General features: G+C 42.7%; 2 protein-coding genes across 2 annotated transcripts; both read left to right on the forward strand.

The window, feature by feature from the left end:
- The first annotated feature begins 1,081 nt into the window (after nucleotides 1-1,081).
- On the forward strand, nucleotides 1,082-9,478 carry ARL6IP1 (ARL6 interacting reticulophagy regulator 1). The gene is made up of 6 exons (XM_060648615.3): nucleotides 1,082-1,255; nucleotides 3,442-3,575; nucleotides 4,047-4,166; nucleotides 6,503-6,620; nucleotides 7,247-7,331; nucleotides 7,726-9,478. The coding sequence occupies exons 1-6, from the start codon at nucleotides 1,220-1,222 to the stop codon at nucleotides 7,842-7,844; spliced, it is 612 nt and encodes a 203-aa protein (XP_060504598.1). The 5' UTR covers nucleotides 1,082-1,219; the 3' UTR covers nucleotides 7,845-9,478.
- A 5,508-nt stretch (nucleotides 9,479-14,986) lies between these two features.
- On the forward strand, nucleotides 14,987-21,233 carry RPS15A (ribosomal protein S15a). Its single transcript, XM_060648614.2, has 5 exons — nucleotides 14,987-15,105; nucleotides 16,137-16,274; nucleotides 16,861-16,940; nucleotides 19,857-19,942; nucleotides 21,096-21,233. The coding sequence occupies exons 2-5, from the start codon at nucleotides 16,142-16,144 to the stop codon at nucleotides 21,187-21,189; spliced, it is 393 nt and encodes a 130-aa protein (XP_060504597.1). The 5' UTR covers nucleotides 14,987-15,105; nucleotides 16,137-16,141; the 3' UTR covers nucleotides 21,190-21,233.
- The last annotated feature ends 1,942 nt before the right edge of the window (nucleotides 21,234-23,175 follow it).

The following is a 23,175-nucleotide window of genomic DNA, read 5'->3' on the forward strand; positions in this document are numbered from 1 at the left end:
CCTGGTAGTTATTTAAGTAATACTTTTAAAATAAATTTAAACTTGTGGCATAATACAGGTGATTATAAAAGGATAAAAGGTTGTAAGTTAAAAGCTACGGTAAAGTTTCCTGAAACCTATCTGACCAGGTCCACATCTGGCATGGTTTTGTTCCTATTAATAAAAAATCAAGCACTTAATGCATTTTGCAATCCTGCAGAGAAAAGAGGTGGAAGTTATTCATCTAGTAAGTAGTGTATCTATCTAGTAGTTCATCTAGTTCTTAAATTGCTTATGAATTCCACTGCTTAGCAGAGGGTTTATTTAACATCTTTCCTTGGCATGACCCTTGATGGAGGAGTTCCTGGTTCCCTAAGTAACTGAAACGCCCTGCCCCACAAAGGATATTTTCCTGAAGACCCAGTAAACCAACTTCGTAAATTGGTGCATTTTTCACAAGTTTGAGAACTAAACCCAGAATCCGCCCCCTCCCCTCGTCCTTCCTCCATCAAGCTACAGGCCTTACTCTTAACTGATGGGAAAAACTGCTACAAATTTACATAAACAGCTCTTTTACTTGTGCTCAAAATCTCCTGGGGCGGGCACGAGTCTCCGAGACTCAGGGGCCTGGGTAGGGCGGCCAGAGCAGGGATTAGAAAACAGGGCCGCGCAGGGCCACAGCGAGGGCGACGGGCACCGGGCCTCTAAATCACAGCGAGGTTAGTGTCACGCGCCCGCCTCCGCCCTCCGCCCCCCGCCTGATAAAGCAAGTCCAGCTTCTTCAAGGACTAAAATTCCAGCAAGGCCCTTAGCTGCTTTGAACTCCAGTAGGAGGGGGTCCGAGAGCGACCACGACGGCCACACCCGCTCCGTCCGCTTACAGACCGAGTAAGAGGACGCGGCAGTTCAACCGCTACCCAAAGGCCTGGGCGGGGCGTCATGCGGCTCCTGGGCGCTGGTTGGTCATTCCTTGTCCCCGCCCCCTCGGCCCTGCGCCGCCTCGGTGTCCTTTGACCTCGATTTCAAGCCATGCGCTGAGCAGCGGTTGGTCCGGCTACCCTTAAACTTGAGTTGAATCCACCCAATGAGGAGCGGGCCTTGCGGGGACTGTCGGGAAAGGCGGCTGGCCTATATAAGTGGCCTGCGGGGCGTACCCTCGCGTTGGGGTCGCCGTGCAGGGCTCTGCGGAAGACTCGTTGGGAGAGTGGCCTGTGTTCGCTAAGGCAGCGCCTCAGGGACGATGGCGGAGGGAGACAATCGCAGCACCAACCTGCTGGTGAGTCGAGGGGGAGCCGAGCAGGGCCTCCGGACATCGGTTGGCTTCGCCAGGCGGTGCTGCGGCCTCGTTCCTATGCCCCGTAGCGGGCCCTGCCCTCCTCTCCCGGTTCCCGGGCGCAGACGACGACGCCTGCCCCTTGGACCTCTTAGGTAGCTCCAGCGTGGCGGTCGCTAGATGTAACGACCCCTAACATCCCGGGGAGGGTACGCGACGGGGTGAGGAGGGCGCGTGATCAGGCACCGCGAGTGATCACCGCGAATAGGGGATGAAGAGGAAGTGGGAGTAGGAGGGCTTTGATAAGCCTGGGGTGCAGCCTGGGACAGAGGGCCGCGAGTGGCCTGTCGAGCGCTTCTCAGTCCCAGGTCCCCAGTCGTATCTGGGTTTCGTTCTTTTCTCCGCCCTCCCCCCCCCCCCCCCCCCAATACTTGGGCAGGGGTGGAGAGTCAAGGGGCTGCTGGCGAGAATTTATTAGAGCTGGCACCGCTTAAACCGCAAAGAGGCTCTGAGCTCACCGCGGGGAAGCGGGACTAGGGGACCAGCAAGGTGGATAGTGGGAGGACCTGGCTTTCGTCTGGAGTTTGTAAGGGGGGTGTGTGTGTCACAGGACGACCTTAGAATAAGCAGGGGTCCGAAGGAACTGCAGTGACGTTATCACAGGCGGACAGAGTCAACCTCACTACAAGTTGCACGGCATGATCTGGCAAAAACAAACAAACAAAACACGGGAGAAATCTTTGCTTTGTCTCCGTTGCTTTTCCCCAAGGAAAGACCGGACACACACCACGACCACAATGAATAGAGGAACCAAAGAATTTAGTGTTTGACGATTGATTTTTCCAAGAGCCCAGATGCTAACTAATTAAGTGACTTTGCAGAGCAGTTTTGATTGTGCACGATTTTCATCTTGCGTTGGTTTTTAGAAATGCATGACCTACTCCTTTAAACGCACACACTTCTCAATAGTTGGCATAGTTAGCCCCAGCCAGGTTCCATTTAAGAGGATTGATTGAAGCACAAAGAAATTGCCCAGATTCACACAGCTTACTGAAACGACAGATCCTGCTTGACCTGGAGCTTAACTGTTCTTTCCAGCAGAGCAGCGTAACTTGAGAACAAGGCCTTTGGCTTTGCATTTCCTCAATTCAGATCTCTTAACCTCTGCGTATCTGATAGTGTAACAATACCATCCTTTTAGCTTGTTGGGAGGATGAATTAAAGCATAAGTATATAAAATACTTCGAGTCTGTGGCACATAGTAATCCCGTGTTTAACCGTGTTAAGCAGGATATACAAAGTCAGAAATGTGAAAGTCACCTAAGTGATGAGTGTGGCACAGATAGCATCTTTATTATGATTAGGCTGCATTTGCATCTTTCCCTGTGATAACATTTATAAGAACATGTGGGTTTCTTGTTTCATTTATTTTTCCTGTACCAAAACCAGTTTAAGGGCTTTTTACCACATTAGCTTATCCTAAAAGCCTACTTCGCAGAGAAATTTGAAGTCTCACCAGATGTCCTGGTAAGTGTAAGAAGCACCCCGTGTATTGAGATATATTGAGCTTAAGATGCCTCATGCAATTTGGTGAAAGTAGTTTGACTTAATTGTGCAAATGATGCCAGCATCGAAATGATTCCATTACACAAAGCTATTTTAAAAATTGAATGCTGTTCAGGGAGAGGCTTTCCTAATGGCTTTAGAAGTAGGGGTATAAATCAGTGAAATGACAAAACAACAGATCTATTCTAACCACCCGAAAAATGAGTGAACTTAATGTGATTTAATTTTGTATTTTGAGGGCTGCCACTTAGTAGTCCATGACTTTGAGAAAGCTAGTTACCATTCTGAGCCCACTTTCTTTAATTGTTAAATGGGTCTAATTATCCCCACCTTGAGGGGCTTTCTAGGAATTATGTCACATTCTTTATTAAAAGAGTAGCCCAGTGCTTGGACTTGGAAGTTGACCACTGAATGATAGGTGGGGTTTGTTTGTTTTTTTACTCGTAATTAATTTCTGTCTTTGGTACCAAAATGGCAGAGTGTTTTAGAAACTGATTTAAGATAATGATTTGGTTAAGAGCTGTTTCACATTCTTGGTGCCTTAAAATAATTTACCTCTCTAGGAAGCACAGAGATGCCGAGAGCAGTAAAATGATCACTTTACACGTTGGTCTTCTCTGCAGGCCGCAGAGACTGCAAGTCTGGAAGAGCAGCTTCAAGGATGGGGAGAAGTGATGCTGATGGCTGATAAAGTCCTCAGATGGGAAAGAGCCTGGTTTCCACCTGCCATCATGGGTGTGGTTTCTTTGGTGTTTCTGTAAGTGAGCTCTTAAATTAATATGGATTGTACTTGTTATTAATAAGGGCTCAGGTAAAACCCGGCCTCCATTTTTGAAAGTGCCTTAAGTCTTTTGTATTGTGTAATCTGTAAAGAATGCCTTTTCTTAAAGCACTTCTAGTTTTCAGAATTTATAGTACTTACGTAAGCTCGGTCACCTAATGCAGTTGAAAAAATCAGTGGCACTCACCCTTGTTGGTCTTAGGATCCTTTACACTCCTAAAAGGTATTGAGGGCCCCAGGGAGCTTTTGTCTCTTGATATTCACATTAACCATTGCAGCTATGATGTCATGTATTCTGAAGCTTCTCGGAAAACCACTTGTGAGAAACTTAGAAGGAAAAGGGCAGATAACATCTTTAAGACTCAAAGGATTAAATGAATAAATGTCTTCAGCTAGGAATAATAATGACTGTTTTTCTAACCTTCATTATTATTATTTTTTAAACAGGACTATCTACTATCTAGATCCATCTGTTCTGTCTGGTGTTTCCTGTTTTGTTATGTTTTTGTGCTTGGCTGACTACCTTGTTCCCATTCTGGCTCCTAGAATTTTTGGCTCCAATAAATGGTAGGTGGCGTAATGACTTGGCAGTCTAATTTCTGTGAAGTTACTGAACCTGGTGGCTGTGATTACTATGCAGCGAGAATTGTCTAATCATCAGATACCTAGAGGTTAGGATTGTTGGCTTTTACGTGAAGAATTTCTTAGGTGATGCATATAAATCATGAATTTTCAGTATTTACAGTTCCATAGTTCCTTTATGGGCTAGCATTTATTTTGGCTTTTTTTTTTTTTTTTTCTTTATAGATCTTTTATTAAAGTGATATTTTTTGAGGTAATGTTTTATCAAATACTACAGAACTCATAATGAACTTTCTGTAGAAATTGTTTACATTTTACATTCATTTTCTTTGATATTTAAGATAGTATATTTTGCAAGCTATTTTTGAAAGAATACGGAAATAGTGACAGATTTTTTTGTCCATTTATGTAATGAATGTCTGCTGTTAGGCACTGTTCTAAGTGCTGTGAAATATTTTGACTTTTAAGATTGATCTTGTGTTTAAGGTTGATACTGAGGCAGTGTAGTGGTAGTTAGCTAAATGCATAGCAAGTGATTCAGAACAGATTCGTTCAAATATTCTAACTTCCTTCTGATCCAAAAAATAACAAAACTAGATGGAGTAGATTTTTTGTTTTTTTGGTCCTAGTTGCTGTTCTTCCTTGGTTGTTTATTTTAATTTGATTAGTAGTCTACATGTGCCTTTAGTTTTTTGTTCAATTATAATAACAAAGTATAATACCAAATTATAATCTTATAAATTATATAATTTTTATATATAAATATAAATTAAAAATATTTTTTATAATTATATAATTTATAAATTATAATTCTGTAAAATTAAGACTTTTTAAATTAATATGCCTTATGGATTTTTAAGAATAAATTTGGACATTTTAGGGGAATATGCTTAAGTTATGGGATAATTAAGCATGTTTATTTAAAGATGTTTCCCCTATAGCAAAATGGATTAGTGGTAGAAAATGTCCTTTGAATTGTTTTTCACATGTAACAATGCATTACTGCTGTGTTTTGGGCAAGTTTGTAACCATGTAATGTAACAACTTAACAAAGGACATCATCCTCTGACCTTGAGTTTATTAGTCAGATGACATTCTAATCTGCTAATTCATAACTCTGGGAGAAAATTTTTCAGAAGTAAACAGTGAACGTTTCATGGTAATCAGTATGTGGCTCAGTCCACAGCAATTTTATTTTTTGATCTTAATGGAGAAGGAAGAACACTGTTTCATAGCCACAATTCACCCTTGACCATGGGCAGCATGTAAGGTCCAGCTGCTGACAAGGAGTCTCAGGGCTCATCAGGAGCCCTTCTGCTGTATCTGTCACTGCAGTTTTACAGGGACAAGAACTAGAGGAGAGAAAGGTACATATCTGCCCAGTGAAGGGTCTACTTCACCATAGCAGCCATCATATCTGTGTAGCAAAGACAATACAAGGGCGAACTTTTTTTTTTTTTAATCATAATTCAAAAAAAACAAAAAAGGGCTTTCTTGGAGGATCTTTTTGTATTTTTACTCTATTTTATTTCTATTTTCCCTCCCTGGGACTAAATTTATAAAGAATTTGGATCTGAGCTGTTGGTTGCTACCTTGGCATCAAGTGGGCATGAAGCCCAGTATTATGCTTGGAATGTAGTTGTTATCATCTTACTGGAATGCTCAGATACAGCTGTTGGGTAGAAACTTAACATCCTCCTCAAAACAGTGAGACCCTGATGGGCTACAACCCAGAATTCATTAGAATCTGAAAAATAATACAGGAATAGAGAAATTAGTTTATACCGATTATAACATGGCCCATAGTAGCCTTGAGTCTTTTGTTACTATAATTAGTTAAATGTGGCTTTAGAACCAGGGATTACCATGGCTTTGTGCATACACGTGTCTTTTTTTTTTTTTCTTTTTTTTTTTTTTAACATTTATTTATTTTCGAGAAAGAGAGAGGCCATGAGCAGGGGAGGAGCAGAGATAGAGAGGGAGACAGAGAATCTGAAGTAGGTTCTAGGCTCCAAGCTGTCAGCATAGAGCCCGACGCGGGGCTCGAACTCACAAACTGGGAGATCATGACCTGAGCTGAAGTCAGAGGCTCAACTGACTGAGCCACACAGGCGCCCCTACACGTGCCTTTATGTAAAAACTCATTCCTGTGCTATACAAGGGGTCTTAATAGTACAGAAACTTTTTCACGTTCATAAGAGAATGATGAATTGTTTTTTATTTAGACTTTCTTTAGGGGATAGCTTTTTAAATTTGAGAGGATGATATTTTCTGTTTACTATAAAGATTTGCTTATAGTGAAGGGGAAAATTTTTTTGTAGGACCACTGAGCAACAGCAAAGATTCCATGAAATTTGTAGCAATCTAGTAAAAACTCGACGCAGAGCTGTGGGCTGGTGGAAACGCCTCTTTACACTAAAGGAAGAAAAGCCTAAAATGGTACTTTTTTTGTTTTGACTTATTTAAGTAGAGCAAAATTTTAAGATCGAGTCCATTTTTATTCATTGTAGCCTAATGATGGCCTTTTTGTTTTAATAGTTGTAGTTTGATATTTATTATTCATTGGTTTGACTCCTCCAACTACATTTGTAAATGTTTATCTGTATGAATTAGATTGAATTATTGGAAGTTAAAATTATATTTTGCATTTAACTTTGTACTCTAGCAGAGCAAAATGTTTCTTCTATGCTTACTAATATCAAAGTAAAAGACAAATACTTAAAAAACATTTATTCTCTTATCTCTTAGCTTCACATGAGGTTACTATGTGAATTATTAATTGTAAAAGTATAATTGAATTTAAACTAATTTATATATAGAATGACAGTAATTCTAGAAGGGAATGTGTATAAATTCTATAAAGTAGACCTAATGGAATTTCCTATGGGTTTTTATGTAATACATAAAACATAATATGTAGGATATATAATCCTTAGATACGAAGTCTTTTAAGAAAAGTTGTAACAAGTACTGGATTATTTTCTAACCTTTGAAACAGCGTACTACAGTTAGGCTTCTGGGTCTGTTTCTAGGGGTTGATAACTTCTTGTTGTTTTCTTTGTTAGTACTTCATGACCATGATCGTTTCTCTTGCTGCGGTTGCGTGGGTGGGACAGCAAGTCCACAACCTGCTGCTCACCTACCTGATAGGTAAGTCTCTGAGGAGGGGCTGTAGACATATTCTGGCCGTAGAAGTCTGAGTGGGACTTTGTAAAGTAGTATCTGTGTGCTTGTCGAGTTGGAAGGTACAGATGGAGGAACTGCCAGTCTAGAAAGAGAATTAAAACCTACAGCCTTGCTTTCTGGGAGTTTGTGGTCTTCGAGTAAGTTAAGACATACTAACCAAGGTAGAAAGTGGTGTGGAAGAGGTAAAAATAAGCAGCGTTCATTATCTGAGGTTGGGGGGTGTGACAGAAGTTTCAAGGGATCAATACCAGTGAAAGTAATGGAGTGCCTGATAGTCTGGGAGACTAACTTCTATAAAATGTAATCACCTGTAGGAAGTTAATTAATGCCTCCTTAATTTTGTTTGTTTATTTTTAAGTGACTTTCTTACTGTTGCTTCCTGGATTGAACCAGCACGGAATCATTTTGAAGTACATTGGAATGGCCAAAAGGGAGATAAATAAGCTTCTCAAACAAAAAGAAAAGAAAAATGAATAATGCGTCTGCTTTACTGAGTGTAATGAATGGCATACACCTTGTCCTTGGGAACAGTTTCTCTTAATGCTGTCTGGATTCTGAAATGTTACAGAAATAGCTCCTTGCTCTCCCTCTTTCTGCCCTTAGTAGAAATTCAGCCTTGCCAAGTAAGGCTTTATGCAGTGTCTTCATGTGAAGTGTAGCTGAATGCATTCTCATCACTTGGCCTTATGTGGACAATTCATTCGTGAGTACGACTTGTTTTGATTTTTCTCACCCAGGTTCATTGAATTCTTACTTTTAGGCAACTTCCTTTAAAAATACGTAGTGGTGAACTTCACCTTTTAGTATACTTAACTGTGACGCTGGATAATTGTTCCTGTTGATCTTCGCTTTAGCTAGATACAAGGTAGTGGTCTGTGGCTACAGGAAGCTGGTTCTACTGTCTGCTTCCACAGTCTGCTTAAACTGTCTGGCTCCATGAATACAGAGACCAAGTTTCCCCGCTTCTGATGAAGAGACCAATTAAGTAAGATTCATTCCTCACACTGTTTCTGTACTGTGGGAGAAGATCCTTCTGGAATCAAATGAAACCAATTCCACGCCCTAGTATGTGTTGGTTTCTGCCTTGTGCAAAACTTAGCAATTTGTAAGAAACACTGATCCTTCTTCCCAAATGGGGAGTATGACAGGCTTAGAGCTCTTCTCTCCTTGCTCTGAGACTTCGAGTTAGTAGATCCTTAAAGGCTTTTTAACAGCAGGCTTCTAAAAGTTTGTGTTAAGTATTTTTAGCATATTTTTAATTTCAGATTTTCCAGCTGACTGAAACTAAAGTATATAATAGGTTAAGACTCAGGTCTATGACCTTCACTCCGACACCAGCCAATAAAGGACAGAAGTCTTCCTATATGTAGTCAAGATTTCATTTCAGTAGAAAATAAATCTTATCCCTACTAATTTTTCAAGACCAGACTAAGCGTTTTAAAGGTAAGCCTCAAGATTCTCATTTGAAGGTAATTGTGGGCTGCTTTGGTCCCCTTAGATTTGGCATACGAGGTGGTGACTATGCTGGCATCTGACTTTTTCCCTAGTTATTTCTGTGAAGAATGCAGGGGCTGTCGGGGAGAGCAGACTTTTGGCGACGATAGGTGGCCTCTGGTCTACAGAGATTTTGTAACTCCTTGGAAAGTGTAGAATCATCCTCCCTCTCGGTAGCTAGAAATTTAGAATAGTTGAAAACTGTAGGAATTGAAACTGAGGGCTGAAAATGTGACATTTGGGAACAGTTCTTAAACTCTGATTAAGTAGCTGTAATATAGTTTTGTGAATTTATTGCACTGATGCTGTAAAACCTGGACCTTGTGGTATATCTGTCCCTAAATAAGTGTTGTTTTCTCCCCTTCAATATTACTGTAAACAATGGCACCCATTGTAGCATAATGTTTGATTTTTTTTTTTTTTTTTATGTTCCATATGAAACCTACAAACTACCTTAATTTTTACATGTGTTTTCCATTGTAGATAAGCCTGTCTTGCTGTCTGGATTTTTTTGTGTATATGTGTTCTACCATTTAACTACTTTTGCAGTTTTAATCTTGTATTATTTCTTCTACTTGGTTTTGTGTAAAAGGGGAACAATAAAGCTGGAATCCCTCCTTGTGTCTTGTTTTCTTTATACCTTAGCCATTAAGGTGTTGACAGAATGTGTGAATCCAGTTACTGAACTACCCTGAGTGATCATTACATGCCTACTCTTGAAGAACAAAATGAAATAAAAGGTGTAAATTAATTGATGCAGCAAACTTCAGGCACCATGCGAGATGGAAAAGGAGATAGAACAGAAAGCCATGGCCAAAGATGAAGTATGAGAGGGCCATGCTGGAAGAACAGGCAGGAAGCAGTGCAGGCTGGAGAGAAAGTGCCCGTTATGGTTACTTCTGCAGGACCCAGCTCAGAGTTGCATGACGTACTCGCTTATTGGTGGATGACTTCTGTCTGTACTTTGAACTCTAATCATGAAAAGTTTTACTGGCACCTGGGTGGCTCGCTCAGTTAAGCATCTGACTCTTGATTTTGGCTGAGGTCACGATCTCGTGGTTGTGAGATCGAGTCCTGCTCTGTTCTGAGTGTGGAGACTGCTTAGGATTTGCTCTCTCTCCTGCTTCTGCGCCTTCCCCTTCCCTGCGCTGGCTTTTTTTCTCTCTCAAAATATAGTAAAAAAAAAAAAAAATTTTTTTTTAATTGAGGAAGGAGTGCCTGCCTGGCTCAGTCAGTACAGCATGCAACTCTTGATCTTGGGGTTGTGAGTTTGAGCCCATTGGGCATAAAGTTTACTTAAAAGGATTAAATTGTTTGATCAGTGGGCCTCATTGTCTATACTTAGTGGGTCTTAGGAACAGATTCGATATCAAATTCTGAGCCCTCTAACCATTGCTCCCCACCCCCCACCAAAAAGTTTGGCTCCTTAGAGCCTTCTGTGGGTTTGGTGATCTCCAGAAAAGGAAAATCTTAGTCGTGGTGGGTCTGCCCATGGTCACCTGAGTTTTGAAATGCTGGTGTTCTTCCATCCAGCTGTGACTCATTCTCAGGCCAGCTTGGCTACCCCTGTGCCAGCTCGGGCTCCAGCAAAAGTCCTTTTTTGACACTGGCCTTGGTACCATCTCCAGTGGAGTTCCCATCATCCTGGAGTTCACAGGACACCGAGAGGAGGCTGTTTGGAGTTGGTCGGGTGAAGAAGAGTGAAGGGGGGTGCCTGGCTGGCTCAGTGGGTAGAGCATGTGACTTGACCTCAGGGTTGTGAGTTCAAGCCCCACATTGGGCATGGTGCCTGTCTAAAAAAAGGCACTTTTAAGTGCCCTGTTTACAGGACAAAAAAAAGGGATTTGTGAGTGTTGAGGAGAGTTGATTTTTACCAGTATTTTATCTTCCACATGTTGACTTTTTTTTTTTTTTTTTTTTTCAAAAAGTCGGCCACTTAACCGACTGAGCCACCCAGGCGCCCCCACGTGTTAACATTTTAACAACTCAGATCACAATCCTCTTCAAAGACCTCTCAGCAAGCAGGTTCCAGTTTGCCTACAGCATATATGACAAGCTTGTGAGGCAATTTACACATGGCCCTCGTCCTGTTGCCATATGCCTCCAACTTACTTCTCAGTTTCAGCCCAGGCATATCTGTCTATATGATTCCATTACTTCCTAGTTCTTGGAGCTGTTATAAGCCTAGAATATCTATTGCCCCACAGGTCTTCAAGTTTTGAGATCAGGTAGACCTAGGCTGAAACCACATCAAGTAATTTAATAGCTTAGACAAGTAACCACTTTTTTGTTTTGGCATTTATTTATCGGTTGGTGGATTGATTTGTTTGTGCAAGTGGGGGTGAGGGGGAGAACGGGGCAGAGGGAGAGACAGAATCTCAAGCAGGCTCCACCCTCAGCAGGGAGCCCAATGCAGGGCTCAATCCCACAACCCTGGGAGCATGACCTGAGCCAAAATCAAGAGTTCTGTGCTCAACCAACTGAGCCACCCAGGCGCCCTGCTTTGACTTTTTAAATTAAGTCAATTTGGGGACGCCTGGGTAGCTCAGTCTGTTAAGCGTCTGACTGTTGATTTCGGCCCAGGTTGTGATCTCACTGATTGTGAGCTGGAGCCCCACATCAGGCTCTGTGCTGACAGTGCAGAGCCTGCTTCGGATGCTCTCTCTCTCCCTCCCTCTCTGCCCTTCCTCTGCTCTCTCTCTCTCTCTCTTTCAAAATAAATAAAAACTTTATTAAAAAAATTAAGTCAATTTCAGATTGAATTTCATTTTCTCATTTGTGAAATGAGGGTAAAAGTACAGATCTCCTAGGGGCATTATACAACTGCATTTGTTTTGAGGATTCCATGAGTTAATTTACTGGAAGCACACAGTGGCCATCACGAATTGGTAGTGTTGGTACCCTTCATGACACAGGTCAAATGGCACCTCTGTGAAATCTTCAACTTCCCAGGCCACCTCTGCATTCCCACAGCACTTCATTGGCATCCATTAAAGCACACTGCTCACTATTGTTACTTAGAGGTTTGTTTTCCCTCTGAACCTCTGAACCCTGAAAGAGGGATCTGAACCTCTTAAGGTCAGAAACGTATTTTCGTCCTCTCTCCATCTCATACAAGTCCTGGCACACAGAAGACACTCATTGTATGTTTGCTGAATGAATGAGTGAAATGTATTAAGAGATAGTGGTGGTACTATTTTTCTGTTTATGGGAAGGTTCTTGAAGGAAAGTGGGTTTGTTTTTTTTTTTAACGCTTATTCATTTTTGAGAGACAGAGAGCGAGCGGGAAGGAGCAGAGAGAGCAGGAGACACAGAATCTGAAGCAGGCTCTGGGGCTCAAACTCAGATTGCGAGATCATGACCTGAGCTGAAGTTGGACACCCAACCAACTGAGCCACCTAGGCGCCCCGAAAGTGGGTTTCTTAACTCCCCACTGTTGTTAATGCCTCAATTAAGGTGAACTGCACATTTTTAGTAAACAAGACATGTAAGTGTACAGAGAACCAGTTCATCAAAGTAATTTTCATTAAGGGAAGCCAGGGTGGTTCAGTTGGTTAAGCGTTCAACTCTTGATTTTAGCTCAGGTCGTGATCTCACGGTTGGTGGGTTGGGGGGGGGGGGTGCCCATCAGGGTGATTCTCTGCCTGGGATTCTCTCTCCCTCTCTCTGCCACTCCCACAGAGAGAGCACACTCTCTCTCAAACTAAAACAAAACAAAAAAACCCAGCTAATGGTCCTTTTGTAATGTAAATTATAACCAGAGAATTCTGTATCCTGGAGCTGTGCAAACTGAGAGTTTTGCTTTCCTCAAGGTTCACTTAGGTCATGTCTACAGCCAGCAGGGGGCTCAAACTCCCAACCCTGAGATCAAGAGTCACATGCTCTACTGGCTGAGCCAGCCAGGAGCCCCTCAAGGTTCACTTAGGATTTGAGAAGAATTAGGAGCAAGGTGGGCTGAGAGACTACTGTTGATTGAGCGCTCACTCTGTCAGGTTTTGTGTTTATTCTTCTTACTGAAGTGTAGTTGATACACAATGTTGTTAGTGTGAGGTGTACAACATAGTGAACTGAAAATTCTGTACATGATGCAATGCTCACTACAGTAAGTATAGTTACCATCTGTCACCACGTGACATTCCTATAGTGTGTTAATCTCTTTTATATGGATTATTTCATCTATCCTCATAGCAACTTCAAGTGATTAGGAGCATCATTCCCATTTTACACATGGGCAGACTGATTTATTCACCAAATATGTATCAAGAGCCTACTGTGTGCCAGATAATTTTTCTAGGAGCTGTGAGTACAGCAGTGAACACAACTGACCAAATCCCTCCTTTCTTGGAACTTAATGGAGACAGTTAAATACACTTTCAATATTCCAAGTGCTATGGAGAAAATTTTAAGCCAGGCAATGGAGTTAGGAGGAACGGGGAGAAGGCTCCATGAGTGTGTGTGTGAATAGAGTCTGGGAAAGCCAGCGAGCCAGCTTCCTGGCAAACTGGAAAAACGTTCAAGTTAGAGGGAAAGGCAAATGCAAAGGCCCTGAGGTGGAGTACGCTTGGGGTGTTTCTTTGAAGAAACAAGCTAGGGAAGAATGGTGGGGAATGAGGTCTGTTGTGCCAGGGCCAGAAGGCAGGTGTGCACATCACGGAGGACCTTGTAACCTTTGCAAGGAATTTGCATTTTGCTGAGGGTGATGGGAGCCAGTGTGTGATCTGATTTAGGTTTTAAAGAGGTCATTCTGGCTACCTGTGGGAAAAACAGGGGTGAGTAAAAGGGAGGTCAAGGGTGAAAGCAGCGACCTAAGGAGGCTATTGCAAATACGTGGGACGTTAAGTAACTAGCCTCAGGTCCCTCAGCTTCGGAGAATTCACTCCCTTACAGGGTATCAGATCCCGGCTTCAAGCAATAGCTAAAGCTCCCTGTTGTTCCCATTGTCAAAATACACTGAGTGGGGCACCTGGGGAGCTCATTCTCCATTAAGCGGCTTGCTTCCGCCTAGGTCATGATCTCCCGTTCCCCAGTTCGAGCCCCACATCGGGCTCTGTGCTGACGGCTCCGAGCCTGGAGTCGCCTTCGGATTCTAATCTCCCTCTCTCTCTGCCCCTCCCCCACTAGTGCTCTGTTTCTCTCTCTCAAAAATAAATAAACATTTAAAAAAAATACATTGAGCATTTACTACATGCCAGACACTGTGCAAGCCCTTTGCCCCATTATCTCATCCGACCTTTGCAATAACTTTCTAGAGTTAAGTATTATTATCCCTCCCCGCCCCGCCACCTATTTAGGGAAGGTTCAGAGAAAATACGAAGACTTATCAAAACTAGTTCTTGTCCGGGTGCAGAAATGTTGATAAAAACTACTGGTTCAGAATCCTGAGTACTTTTTTTTTTTTGAAACGTTTGTGGCTTTCATCCAAACTGTGTATCCTGGAAGTTTTAGAAAGAAACGTTTGGAGCTCCAGTAAATAATTTCTAAGAATTAGGTAGCACTGACTTAAAAATATATTTTTGACTTTGAAAAAGTAATCTAGGGGCACCTGGATGGCTCAGTCGGTTGAGTGCCTGACTTCGGCTCAGGTCATGATCTCACGGTTTGTGGGTTCGGGCCTCGCGTCGGGCTCTGTGCTGAGAGCTCGGAGCCTGGAACCTGCTTCGGATTCTGTCTCCCTCTCTCTACGCCCCTCCCCCACTCTTACTCTGTCTCTCTGTCTCTGTCTCTCTTGAAAATAAATAAATGTTTAAAAATTTTTCCAAAAAAAAAAAAAAAAGGAAAAATAATCTATACACAGGTGTGGAAAAACAAACCACAATTGTATATAGAGAAAAGCAAGTCTTTCATCCCAGTTCCTCAGGCCCTCGTCAGAGGCAATTATCGATTTGCGTGGGTCCTTTCAGAGATACTGTAAATACACAAATGTAAAAATCTATTCTAAATGGTGAACAGTTATTACAACAAAAATTAGCAAATATCTCAGCCATTTTCAGTTCAGTTTTTTACAGAGTAAGGGCTAGAAAGGTGTCAACGTCGATCCTTCCCACCCCGCCCTCACCTGGAGAGGTCGATTCCATCGATTCTCTGCTTCTCATCCCTGAAGAGGCTCCGCCCCTTCACCCGCCTTCTTCCAGTAGGAAATACTTTTTTTTTGGCCCTCCTTTAAAAGTCTCGCGATAGGCCGCCCGCTTCCCATAACTCCGTGCGCTCGCCCCTCCCGTCCTCTTTCCGCCATCTTTCCGCGCCGGTGAGTACTTCTCTCTGAAGGATCCAACATCATCCGTTGGCTATCTCTGCCATCCTGCAGTCTGAGCCTCAACTTCGGTGTTCTCTGATGGTGCCAGGGCCTTCTTGGGCGGAGGATGCTGCGCTTGCGAGGGTTTGGGCAGGAGTAGAGGAGAGTCATGCCCGTCCGCTCCACGCTCTGCATTTTGGGGATCCCGGTTTGAGAAACGCAGGCCGCAGCTCTGGCGGGAACGGAGCAATCGGCCGACGGGAGAGGCGGTAGACCCAGCGTGGTCGGCGGCTCCAGGACCTCCCCTTAGTGGCTGGGGTAGCGCCTTGGCTCCGGGCGGCGGGAAGCATCGGGGACGGTGGCCGACGTGGGCCGAGCTGGCGTCCCATTCCTTCAGCCGCGCTGTAAGCTTAGGAGGGTGAGGCCACTCAGCAGGGAAAAATTGCCTTCTGCCTGGGCTGGCAGTTTGCTGGGAGCTAGCCTAGATCTTCTGGGCTCCGGGATTTCCCTTGATACTTTGTGGAACTTGAGGAAGCAGGTTGGATTCCTACTGTTGGAGCTTGAAGCATGCTTTGGGCTCCATCCTCAGTTTTCACAGCGTTATTAGAGTATCGGGCAGTTCGTGCACATTAGGATAGAGTCGTGTCCGGTGCACGTAAAAAGTTCTACTTGTCACTGTGGTACGATTGCTGCCGGGGCACAACTTTGGGTGGCACACGTACCGACGTTTTTAGTTAGTGTTAGTGAAAGCTAAGTATCTTTTGGATAAGGCTGACATCGAATTTGTTGGTTAAAGGGCAGTGTTAATAGTCCAATTGCTGTTGGATTTCAAAAGTTTGGAAAACCTGCCTGGTGATTTGCAGGTCCCGTTCTCAATAGCTGAGCGACCGTAGCTGACATTGCGCGGGGGAACCTGTCTGCTTAGAGATAGGACAGTTTAATGATAGAGGCAGAAGGAAAAGGGTGTGTTTGCAGTGGAATGATTGGGAGCCTTTTGATGTTGAGAATGCCGGTAAAACCCCTGTTTTTCCTTCCCTGAACAGCCATAATGGTGCGCATGAATGTCCTGGCAGATGCTCTCAAGAGCATTAACAATGCTGAAAAGAGAGGCAAACGCCAGGTTCTTATTAGGCCATGCTCCAAAGTCATCGTGCGATTTCTGACTGTGATGATGAAGCATGGTAAGTGTGTTTTATGTTTTCATGTAAGGATACTGAAGGAATCCGTTCTGTAGACATTAGTTGTGCAGGACAGGACTGGGAAGATGGGGGAGCTAGGTGTAGGTTATACTTGGAAACTCATGCAATGCAGTGGGGCTGTGGAAGGGGTAGTTGGGACATAAGCTATTCAGGAAGCGCTGAGTAAGTTAGGACTGTTGAAAAGAAGAGGAAGTTTGTGACTGTTGCTCTGTTAGTAGTTTGGGAGCTAAAATGGCCTTTCTTGGTGTAATAACTGCTGCTGCAACTGGTCGTTGAGCATATCTTGAACTCTTCCAAGAGTTTTGGGATGGAAAGGAAAATGGTTGCGGGTCTTGGGCACAGAGTAGCTTAATGGGAGGCAAGGGGAAAATAATCCCCGTTAGAATTGCAGGGTGGGTTGTTTTGGGGTGTTGGTGGCCGGAAAAGTTTTGATTCAGAGCAGCGGTCTTTTCCTAAACCATGTAGACAATCAGTCACTTGACGTGATGTGAGAGGAAAGTAGGCAAACAGTGGGAATCCTAGAGCATAAGCATTTAGGTCTGTTAAGTTGATAACTTCTTTTCTGTAGGTTACATTGGCGAATTTGAAATCATCGATGATCACAGAGCTGGGAAAATTGTTGTGAACCTCACAGGCAGGTTAAACAAGGTAAGAGTTGATATCTTCCACATAGAAGAACTTTAAGAGTTTCCAAACATGGTGTTAAATATGTTGTAATTGGCCTTATAAAACTGAATTAGTGGTGTGCTTGTTCCACCTAGTTAGGGTAAAAAAAATTAAGAATTGATTGAAATCATTAATTTTTATTGTCATATTTTGATTGATTTTTTTTTTTTTTTCCTCTAGGGTTGTATTTGCTCTAGAATTGTTAGTTGACCTAATGTTTGTGGAGTATGGGGGCTGTCTGAAGGGAGATGCCACAGGGTGGGGTGCATTGATCTCCTGATGGTACTGGTGTTTGAATATCGGATGGTACGCGCTGCCCACCCAGTGGCTTGAACTTGTTCCGAAGGAAGGTCTAATCCTATCTGTAAATAACTTTGTTCTTCATCTCTCTTGGTGATAATGTTGTGTTTTTTGAACAGGATTGGGTTCTATAACAATATTAATATCTACATTTTTACTGGCGTGGGCTGTATGGGTGTCTTTGAGTTTCGTGCTCCATTTCAGTTTGCATTGTCAGCATAACCTGTTGGATATATTTGATCTGATGTGGCTTAATTTATTGCATGTGTTAAGGGGCAGGTATCTTTAACAAGTTAGGGTCCCTGAATTGCTACCCTACTTTTTGTGTTCAGGTTTCTAGCTTTCAGATTTGCAAGCAGCTTGACATCCTGTGGTCCAACACAGATGAGGGGAAAACAGGTCGAGAAATGAGTCGTTAGTGGCAGGGGCCAGATTGATTGGTAAGGTTATTCCCTGGTCCAACAATTTGTTTTATAAAGTTGCTTCCTTGTCTAGTGAACTTGCTTCATGTGTAGATACCTACCTAATGTTGGACGAAAACTACTGAATGTGAAGCCTTCATGAGAGATTAGAAGAGTTTTCAAGTTAATTTTGAGACTGTTCTAGTTGTTAGCCAGTAGACTCCAGCCAAAATAGAATTTGGATTCACTACTCATTGTCACTCAGACCCTCACAAAGTGTTTTTGAAGTAGAAGAGGGTGTGTTTTCCTACTCTTAGGAATTAGGAAGCTGACTTAGGCCCAAGGTGCCCTCATCTCGCACTGCCCAACAGTGGCAGAGCTGGCTCCAGAACATAGTTGACAGTGCATTATAAAACTGTCCCACAGAATGACTTGAAGTTTAAAAAACAACGACAAAAACCTCTTAAGAGAAGTGCTGCGCACCCAATTCCTCTCGAATATTCACTATACATAAAACTTGATAAGTTTGAACAGTATTTCCCAAGTGGAACTCCTTTGTGGCATTCTTGTTCTGTGGTAGCTTGAAAAATGGTGGCAGTTGAGCTTTCTGACCTTAGCTTTCTAACCTTGGTGGGGCAAAACAAACATCAGTTTTCAGTTTTTCTCAGCTTCAGTTTTCCTCCCTTGTAGGACACCGTTGCCTCAGTTTCCTTCATGCAAGAGATGGATGTACCCTTACTGTGGAAGTTTAATGGGGCTGAGAAGTAAGGTAGTGTTTAGAAATTAGATTGAAATTCCGGTTTTGGTCACATCCTAAGATTTGTGTGGTTTAGGAGAGGTTTAATTCTTTTAGCCGAAAGAGATTTTGCTGCTGGAATAAATAGAAGCCTGGGTGTGGTCGAGTGGAGGCCTCACAAGTCTACCGTTACAGCTTGCTTGGAGGAAGAACTGTTTTGCCCTTTTCCTGTGTCTGTATTCCTATTTTCCATTGTGGGGTTGCTCTTGACAGTTGACACCATAGCTGACAAGGTCTTGATGAAAAGGAAAACCTGAGTGGGTCTCCTGGCTTAGGGCATTTGGGCCTCAGAGGCCCTTTTTCAGTTTCTTTGGGTTCAGATCTGCCTGTGGAAGTGTAACTGTTGTAAAAATTTGAGTAAGTTCTAACCTCATAGTGTCCTTTAGCTTCCTGTTAGGCATTTTGGAGTCACAAGACTCCTGTGTGGATGTGCACACGGCTGTCTACCTGCTCTCTTAGCCCTCTGGAGTTCTACTTGAATGGTACTAATCCTGAGTGTTTTCACATGATCATCTCTGGCGTATAAATATCAGGAACCTTTCTGCATTGATATTTACAAGTGTGTTAGTGATTTGTAGGGTAGAGATGTGAGGGGGGCATATGTAGCTCTAATCAAGGAGATTTTTGATCCCCTCATGTTTTACTTTCTAAACCCAGTTGATCTAGTCAGGGATCTTGAATGAGCCTACAGTAAGCACAAACAGTCTGCTAGTGGATGTTTGAACTTTTGTTGTGTTTTAGGATTTGCATGTAATTGAACCATTAAATGTTTAGTGCTCTTGGTGACCTCTCACACTGGAAGGTGATTGTTGCTGTGTCCCAGTAGCAAACAGGGCAGGTAACTGTAAGGACTCTGTTCTTTCTGGCTTCCACCCATTTTGCTAGATTAGTTGATTGTAAATGTACCCTGGTAGTTCATTGCATGGAACAGCAGTTCTTAGATTTCAGTTTTGTGTCTGAAATTTTTTTAAGTTCTAATATTTTGCACTTTCAGCTCATAGGTGAAGAATTGGTGACCCTGCATCTTCATTTCAGCCTTACTATGTGAAAAAAAATTTTTTGAGTACAATTTTGTCTAAGTCTTAGTCTCTTATCTCTTTAAAATCTGGTTATTTGTTTTGGGACAACTAGCCCATAGGGATGTACGCAGTTGACCTGATCTTGCCATATATTGCCTTGTGTTCTGCCTCTTCTGTTTACTTTTTAAATAACTTTTTCCAGGCATAGTCGTAGTTCAATGTATTTTTGAAATGACGTGGATGTTAAGATTGCACAGAATAGTTACCCAATAAATGCTGAGTTGGTTGGTTTATATGATTATTTAGATACAGATGCCATTTGTGTTAATTTTTTTCTGGTATTGGTGAGATGTGAACGGTGTTTTCTGTTATGCTTTTACAGTGTGGAGTGATCAGCCCCAGGTTTGATGTACAACTCAAAGATCTAGAAAAATGGCAGAATAATCTGCTCCCATCCCGCCAGTTTGGGTGAGTTGACTTGCCTCATACGAAAGAAATTAATGCTAAGGATTGCTGTGGTGCACTTGGACCACTAGAGTGGAGGTTTTTTTGTTTTTGTTAGAGTAGTAATTGTCTCCATCCCTAATCGTCCTGACTCAAGGATTAGCTCTCTTGCGTTGCCATATTTCATGTGCTAAGCGACAGTGTGTCCCCTTTAATATCTGCTCTTTTGACTCCGTGCATATAGTTCATATTATATTATGTTCACTGTGATCTTGTTCTATGGCTAGAATCACTTCTGAACCCTAGGCCTCTGGGGAAACTCAATCTCTTCATCCTTTTAAAGAGAAGGAGTTCAAATCCTTGCTTTCCTGCTTTAAAGCTGTGAGGCCTCGCATAACTCCTAGCCTTGGTTTCGTCATCTGTAAAAATGATAATTCTCTTCATTTACATTATCAACTGATTTGATTCTGGCAAAATACTTTCAGGCTCTGACATGATCCAGTAAGCGCTTAGCTGTTTGTGGTTAAGAATGTAAGCACCCCCAGTCATATGTTTGGTGATGTGGTTGTATTTATTCCCACTTCATGGTTACTGTTTTCCATGTATAGTGTCATGAATTATTTCTGATTATAATTATGGTGCTAATTTTAATGCCTCACAGTTTACTCTGATTCCCATAGTAACCCTTGAGGTAGCCAGGCCGAGTAGGATTTCCATTGTCCAAATGGCTGTCTCTACAATAGGTTGCCTGTGATCATATAGTAAGTGGCAGAAACAACTCAGTCAAGTTTATGTTTACGCTTTATTGCTTTAAACTGTCTCCTTCCCTGAGAACAGAAAATGACAGTTTGAAATTAAAGGAGTTCAGTTTTTGTTTGCAGTTAGGTTTAATAGCATTGTGTCTTGGTGTTAGCTGAGGGCAAGGCTGTAGGAGTGTGTTGTGTAGCTAAGGTTTTTGGATTTGGGTCTTTGGTTCCAGGAGCCATGCTTGCACTTGCTGGCCCAAATAGGCAACCTTAGTCTCTGCACCCTATTAAGGGAAGGCGTCTTAAGCACTGATGAATGTTGGTCTTTTTCTGTACCATAAAGCGGCTCTATGTTGAACTGTTTTTAGGAAAAACTCACCAACATGTTTTTTTGTGTTTTTTTTGTTTTTTTTTTTTTTAACTTTCCATAGTTTCATTGTACTGACAACCTCAGCTGGCATCATGGACCATGAAGAAGCAAGACGAAAACACACAGGAGGGAAAATCCTGGGATTCTTTTTCTAGGGATGTAATACGTTCATACAAATAAAATGCCTCACTGGACTCTAGTGCTTCCCTCGGTCGTTTTGAACTTTACAGCAGAGTAGCAAGAGCGTCACTGTGCAGCCTTTGTTAATTGGGGAATGCTGTTTCCCTGAAGTGCATAAGAAAGTCTTGCCTTGTGATAACTCACACCATCATGCTCATGGCTCGTCAGAGGAGGTTGTATCTAGCCCTGGATCGCCGAATCTGGGTTGGGGTCCAGGTGGTGAAGCTTTCCCTTTCTGGAGTCTTACGTTAACCCTCGAAGGAGTGATGCCTTTCCTGATGTTAGCTTGACAACACACATTTCATGCACTGTTCTTAACTGTCCTAAAAATATGAGATGGCTACAGTTAACTGTAAGTGCCTATGAGGAAGCAGGCAGGAAGCATACCACTAGAGCCCACAGCTCACTAAGATTTATTTCTGAGTAAATTTGGATGGCATGTCAGTAACATATTAGAAGTATGTGTTTGTAAAATGTCAGTCAGAAAAATGAAACCTTTTAAAAACTAGTTTTATGGTAAACCTGTCACAGATGTATTCCTGGAATTGAGAAAAATTAGTTTGCTGGACCATGTCACATGGGGAATGCTTATAAATAGCTCCACCATCAAAGAGTGTAGGGTGGCTTCTGTGAAGTACACCAGGGCTCCACTCCCCATTTCTAAGCAGTGCTGTCCAGTAACATAACAAAAGCCACATATGTAATTTAACCTTGCAGTAGCTGTATTAAGACAAGTGAAGAGAAACTGAATTTTTTTAATAACCTGTATGTTCAAACTTAAAATTTTAACATGCAATTGATATGAAATGGAGTTTTACTGTTTGTAATAAGTCTCTGAAATTATGTATACTGTACATTTATTTACACTTACAGCACATTTTAATTGGGACCAGCCCCCTAACATAGCCACATGGGACTGGTGTTCCCTGTTGGACAGCACAGGCTAGATCTTGATTCTTGGAAGTTCTGTGGGTCTGGCTAAGGAGAAAGGAAGCTTGGAAGAGAGCCCAGATAGATCATTGTGCGCCTGGCTAGCTGCATTTGCCAGGCAGGGGAGTAGAATGAATGGGGCAGATCACAGCCCCAAGAATTAATGGTCTTCTAAGTCCTGTGAGCCAAAGTTGAAAAAAAGTCCAATTGCCAGCCTGATTTCAAGAAGTCTACTAGGTCCGGTAGGATGTAGGGTGCTAAGAGCTGTTGGAAGGGTGTGGGTTTGGGTTTGATTTTTTTTTTTTCCCCCCTTTTCGGAAAAGGGTGCTTTTTCACTGTTTTGATTGTTTTAGTAACTCCTGTAAGACTACTTTCTGACTTCCCGGTAGGTCAAGCAGTTTTCAACACTCAAGTAGTAGGGATGTTGACTTACCACTCCCCTGGTTGTAAGCTGATGTCTGGCAAATGACAACTTCTGTGGGTCTCCCTGTTAGGTAAAAAGAGAAACTACCTCAAGGGATGCTAACAGCGCACTTGAAACAGCTTGGGGCCAGGGCATGGCCAGCATTCAGGAATGTAACTTTTTTTTTTAATGTTTATTTCTGAGAGAGACAGCATGAGTGGGGGAGGGGCAGAGAGGGAGACACAGGATCTGAAGCAGGCTCCAGGCTCTGAGCTGTCAGTACAGAGCCCGACACGGGGCTTGAACTCAGACTGTGAGATCATGACCTGAGCCGAAGTCCGACCTGAGACGCTCAACTGACCAAGCCACCCAGGCGCCCCAGTAATGTAACTTTCTGAAAGGAGGAGATCCTGTAAGATGTGGGAACTAGCTACGAATGCCAAGACTGGCCCTGATTAGTAGGCCCCACTTAATCTTAGAAGAAAGCAAGATGACAGGCATGTCTGGATTTCGGCCCTATGATGTGCTTAGGGGTTTAGCAAACCAGAATTGAAGTGTGCTTTTCCACTAAGCCATGATGTCTTCATCTGCATAATGGGAATAGTGGAAAACCTACTTGAAAGTTGGG

Source organism: Panthera onca, chromosome E3, assembly GCF_046562875.1.
Source record: "Panthera onca isolate mPanOnc1 chromosome E3, mPanOnc1 haplotype 2, whole genome shotgun sequence".
NCBI classification, from domain to species: Eukaryota; Metazoa; Chordata; class Mammalia; order Carnivora; family Felidae; genus Panthera; species Panthera onca.

Bases quoted from the DNA above. Each gene is read 5' to 3' on its own strand.
- ARL6IP1 (XM_060648615.3), top strand. From the start codon at position 1,220: ATGGCGGAGGGAGACAATCGCAGCACCAACCTGCTG. The intron at 3,576-4,046 runs GTAAGTGAGCTC...TTTTTTAAACAG, and splicing joins GTGGTTTCTTTGGTGTTTCT to GACTATCTACTATCTAGATC. The intron at 7,332-7,725 runs GTAAGTCTCTGA...TTTATTTTTAAG, and splicing joins GCTGCTCACCTACCTGATAG to TGACTTTCTTACTGTTGCTT.
- RPS15A (XM_060648614.2), top strand. From the start codon at position 16,142: ATGGTGCGCATGAATGTCCTGGCAGATGCTCTCAAGAGCATTAACAAT. The intron at 16,275-16,860 runs GTAAGTGTGTTT...TCTTTTCTGTAG, and splicing joins GACTGTGATGATGAAGCATG to GTTACATTGGCGAATTTGAA. The intron at 19,943-21,095 runs GTGAGTTGACTT...AACTTTCCATAG, and splicing joins CTCCCATCCCGCCAGTTTGG to TTTCATTGTACTGACAACCT.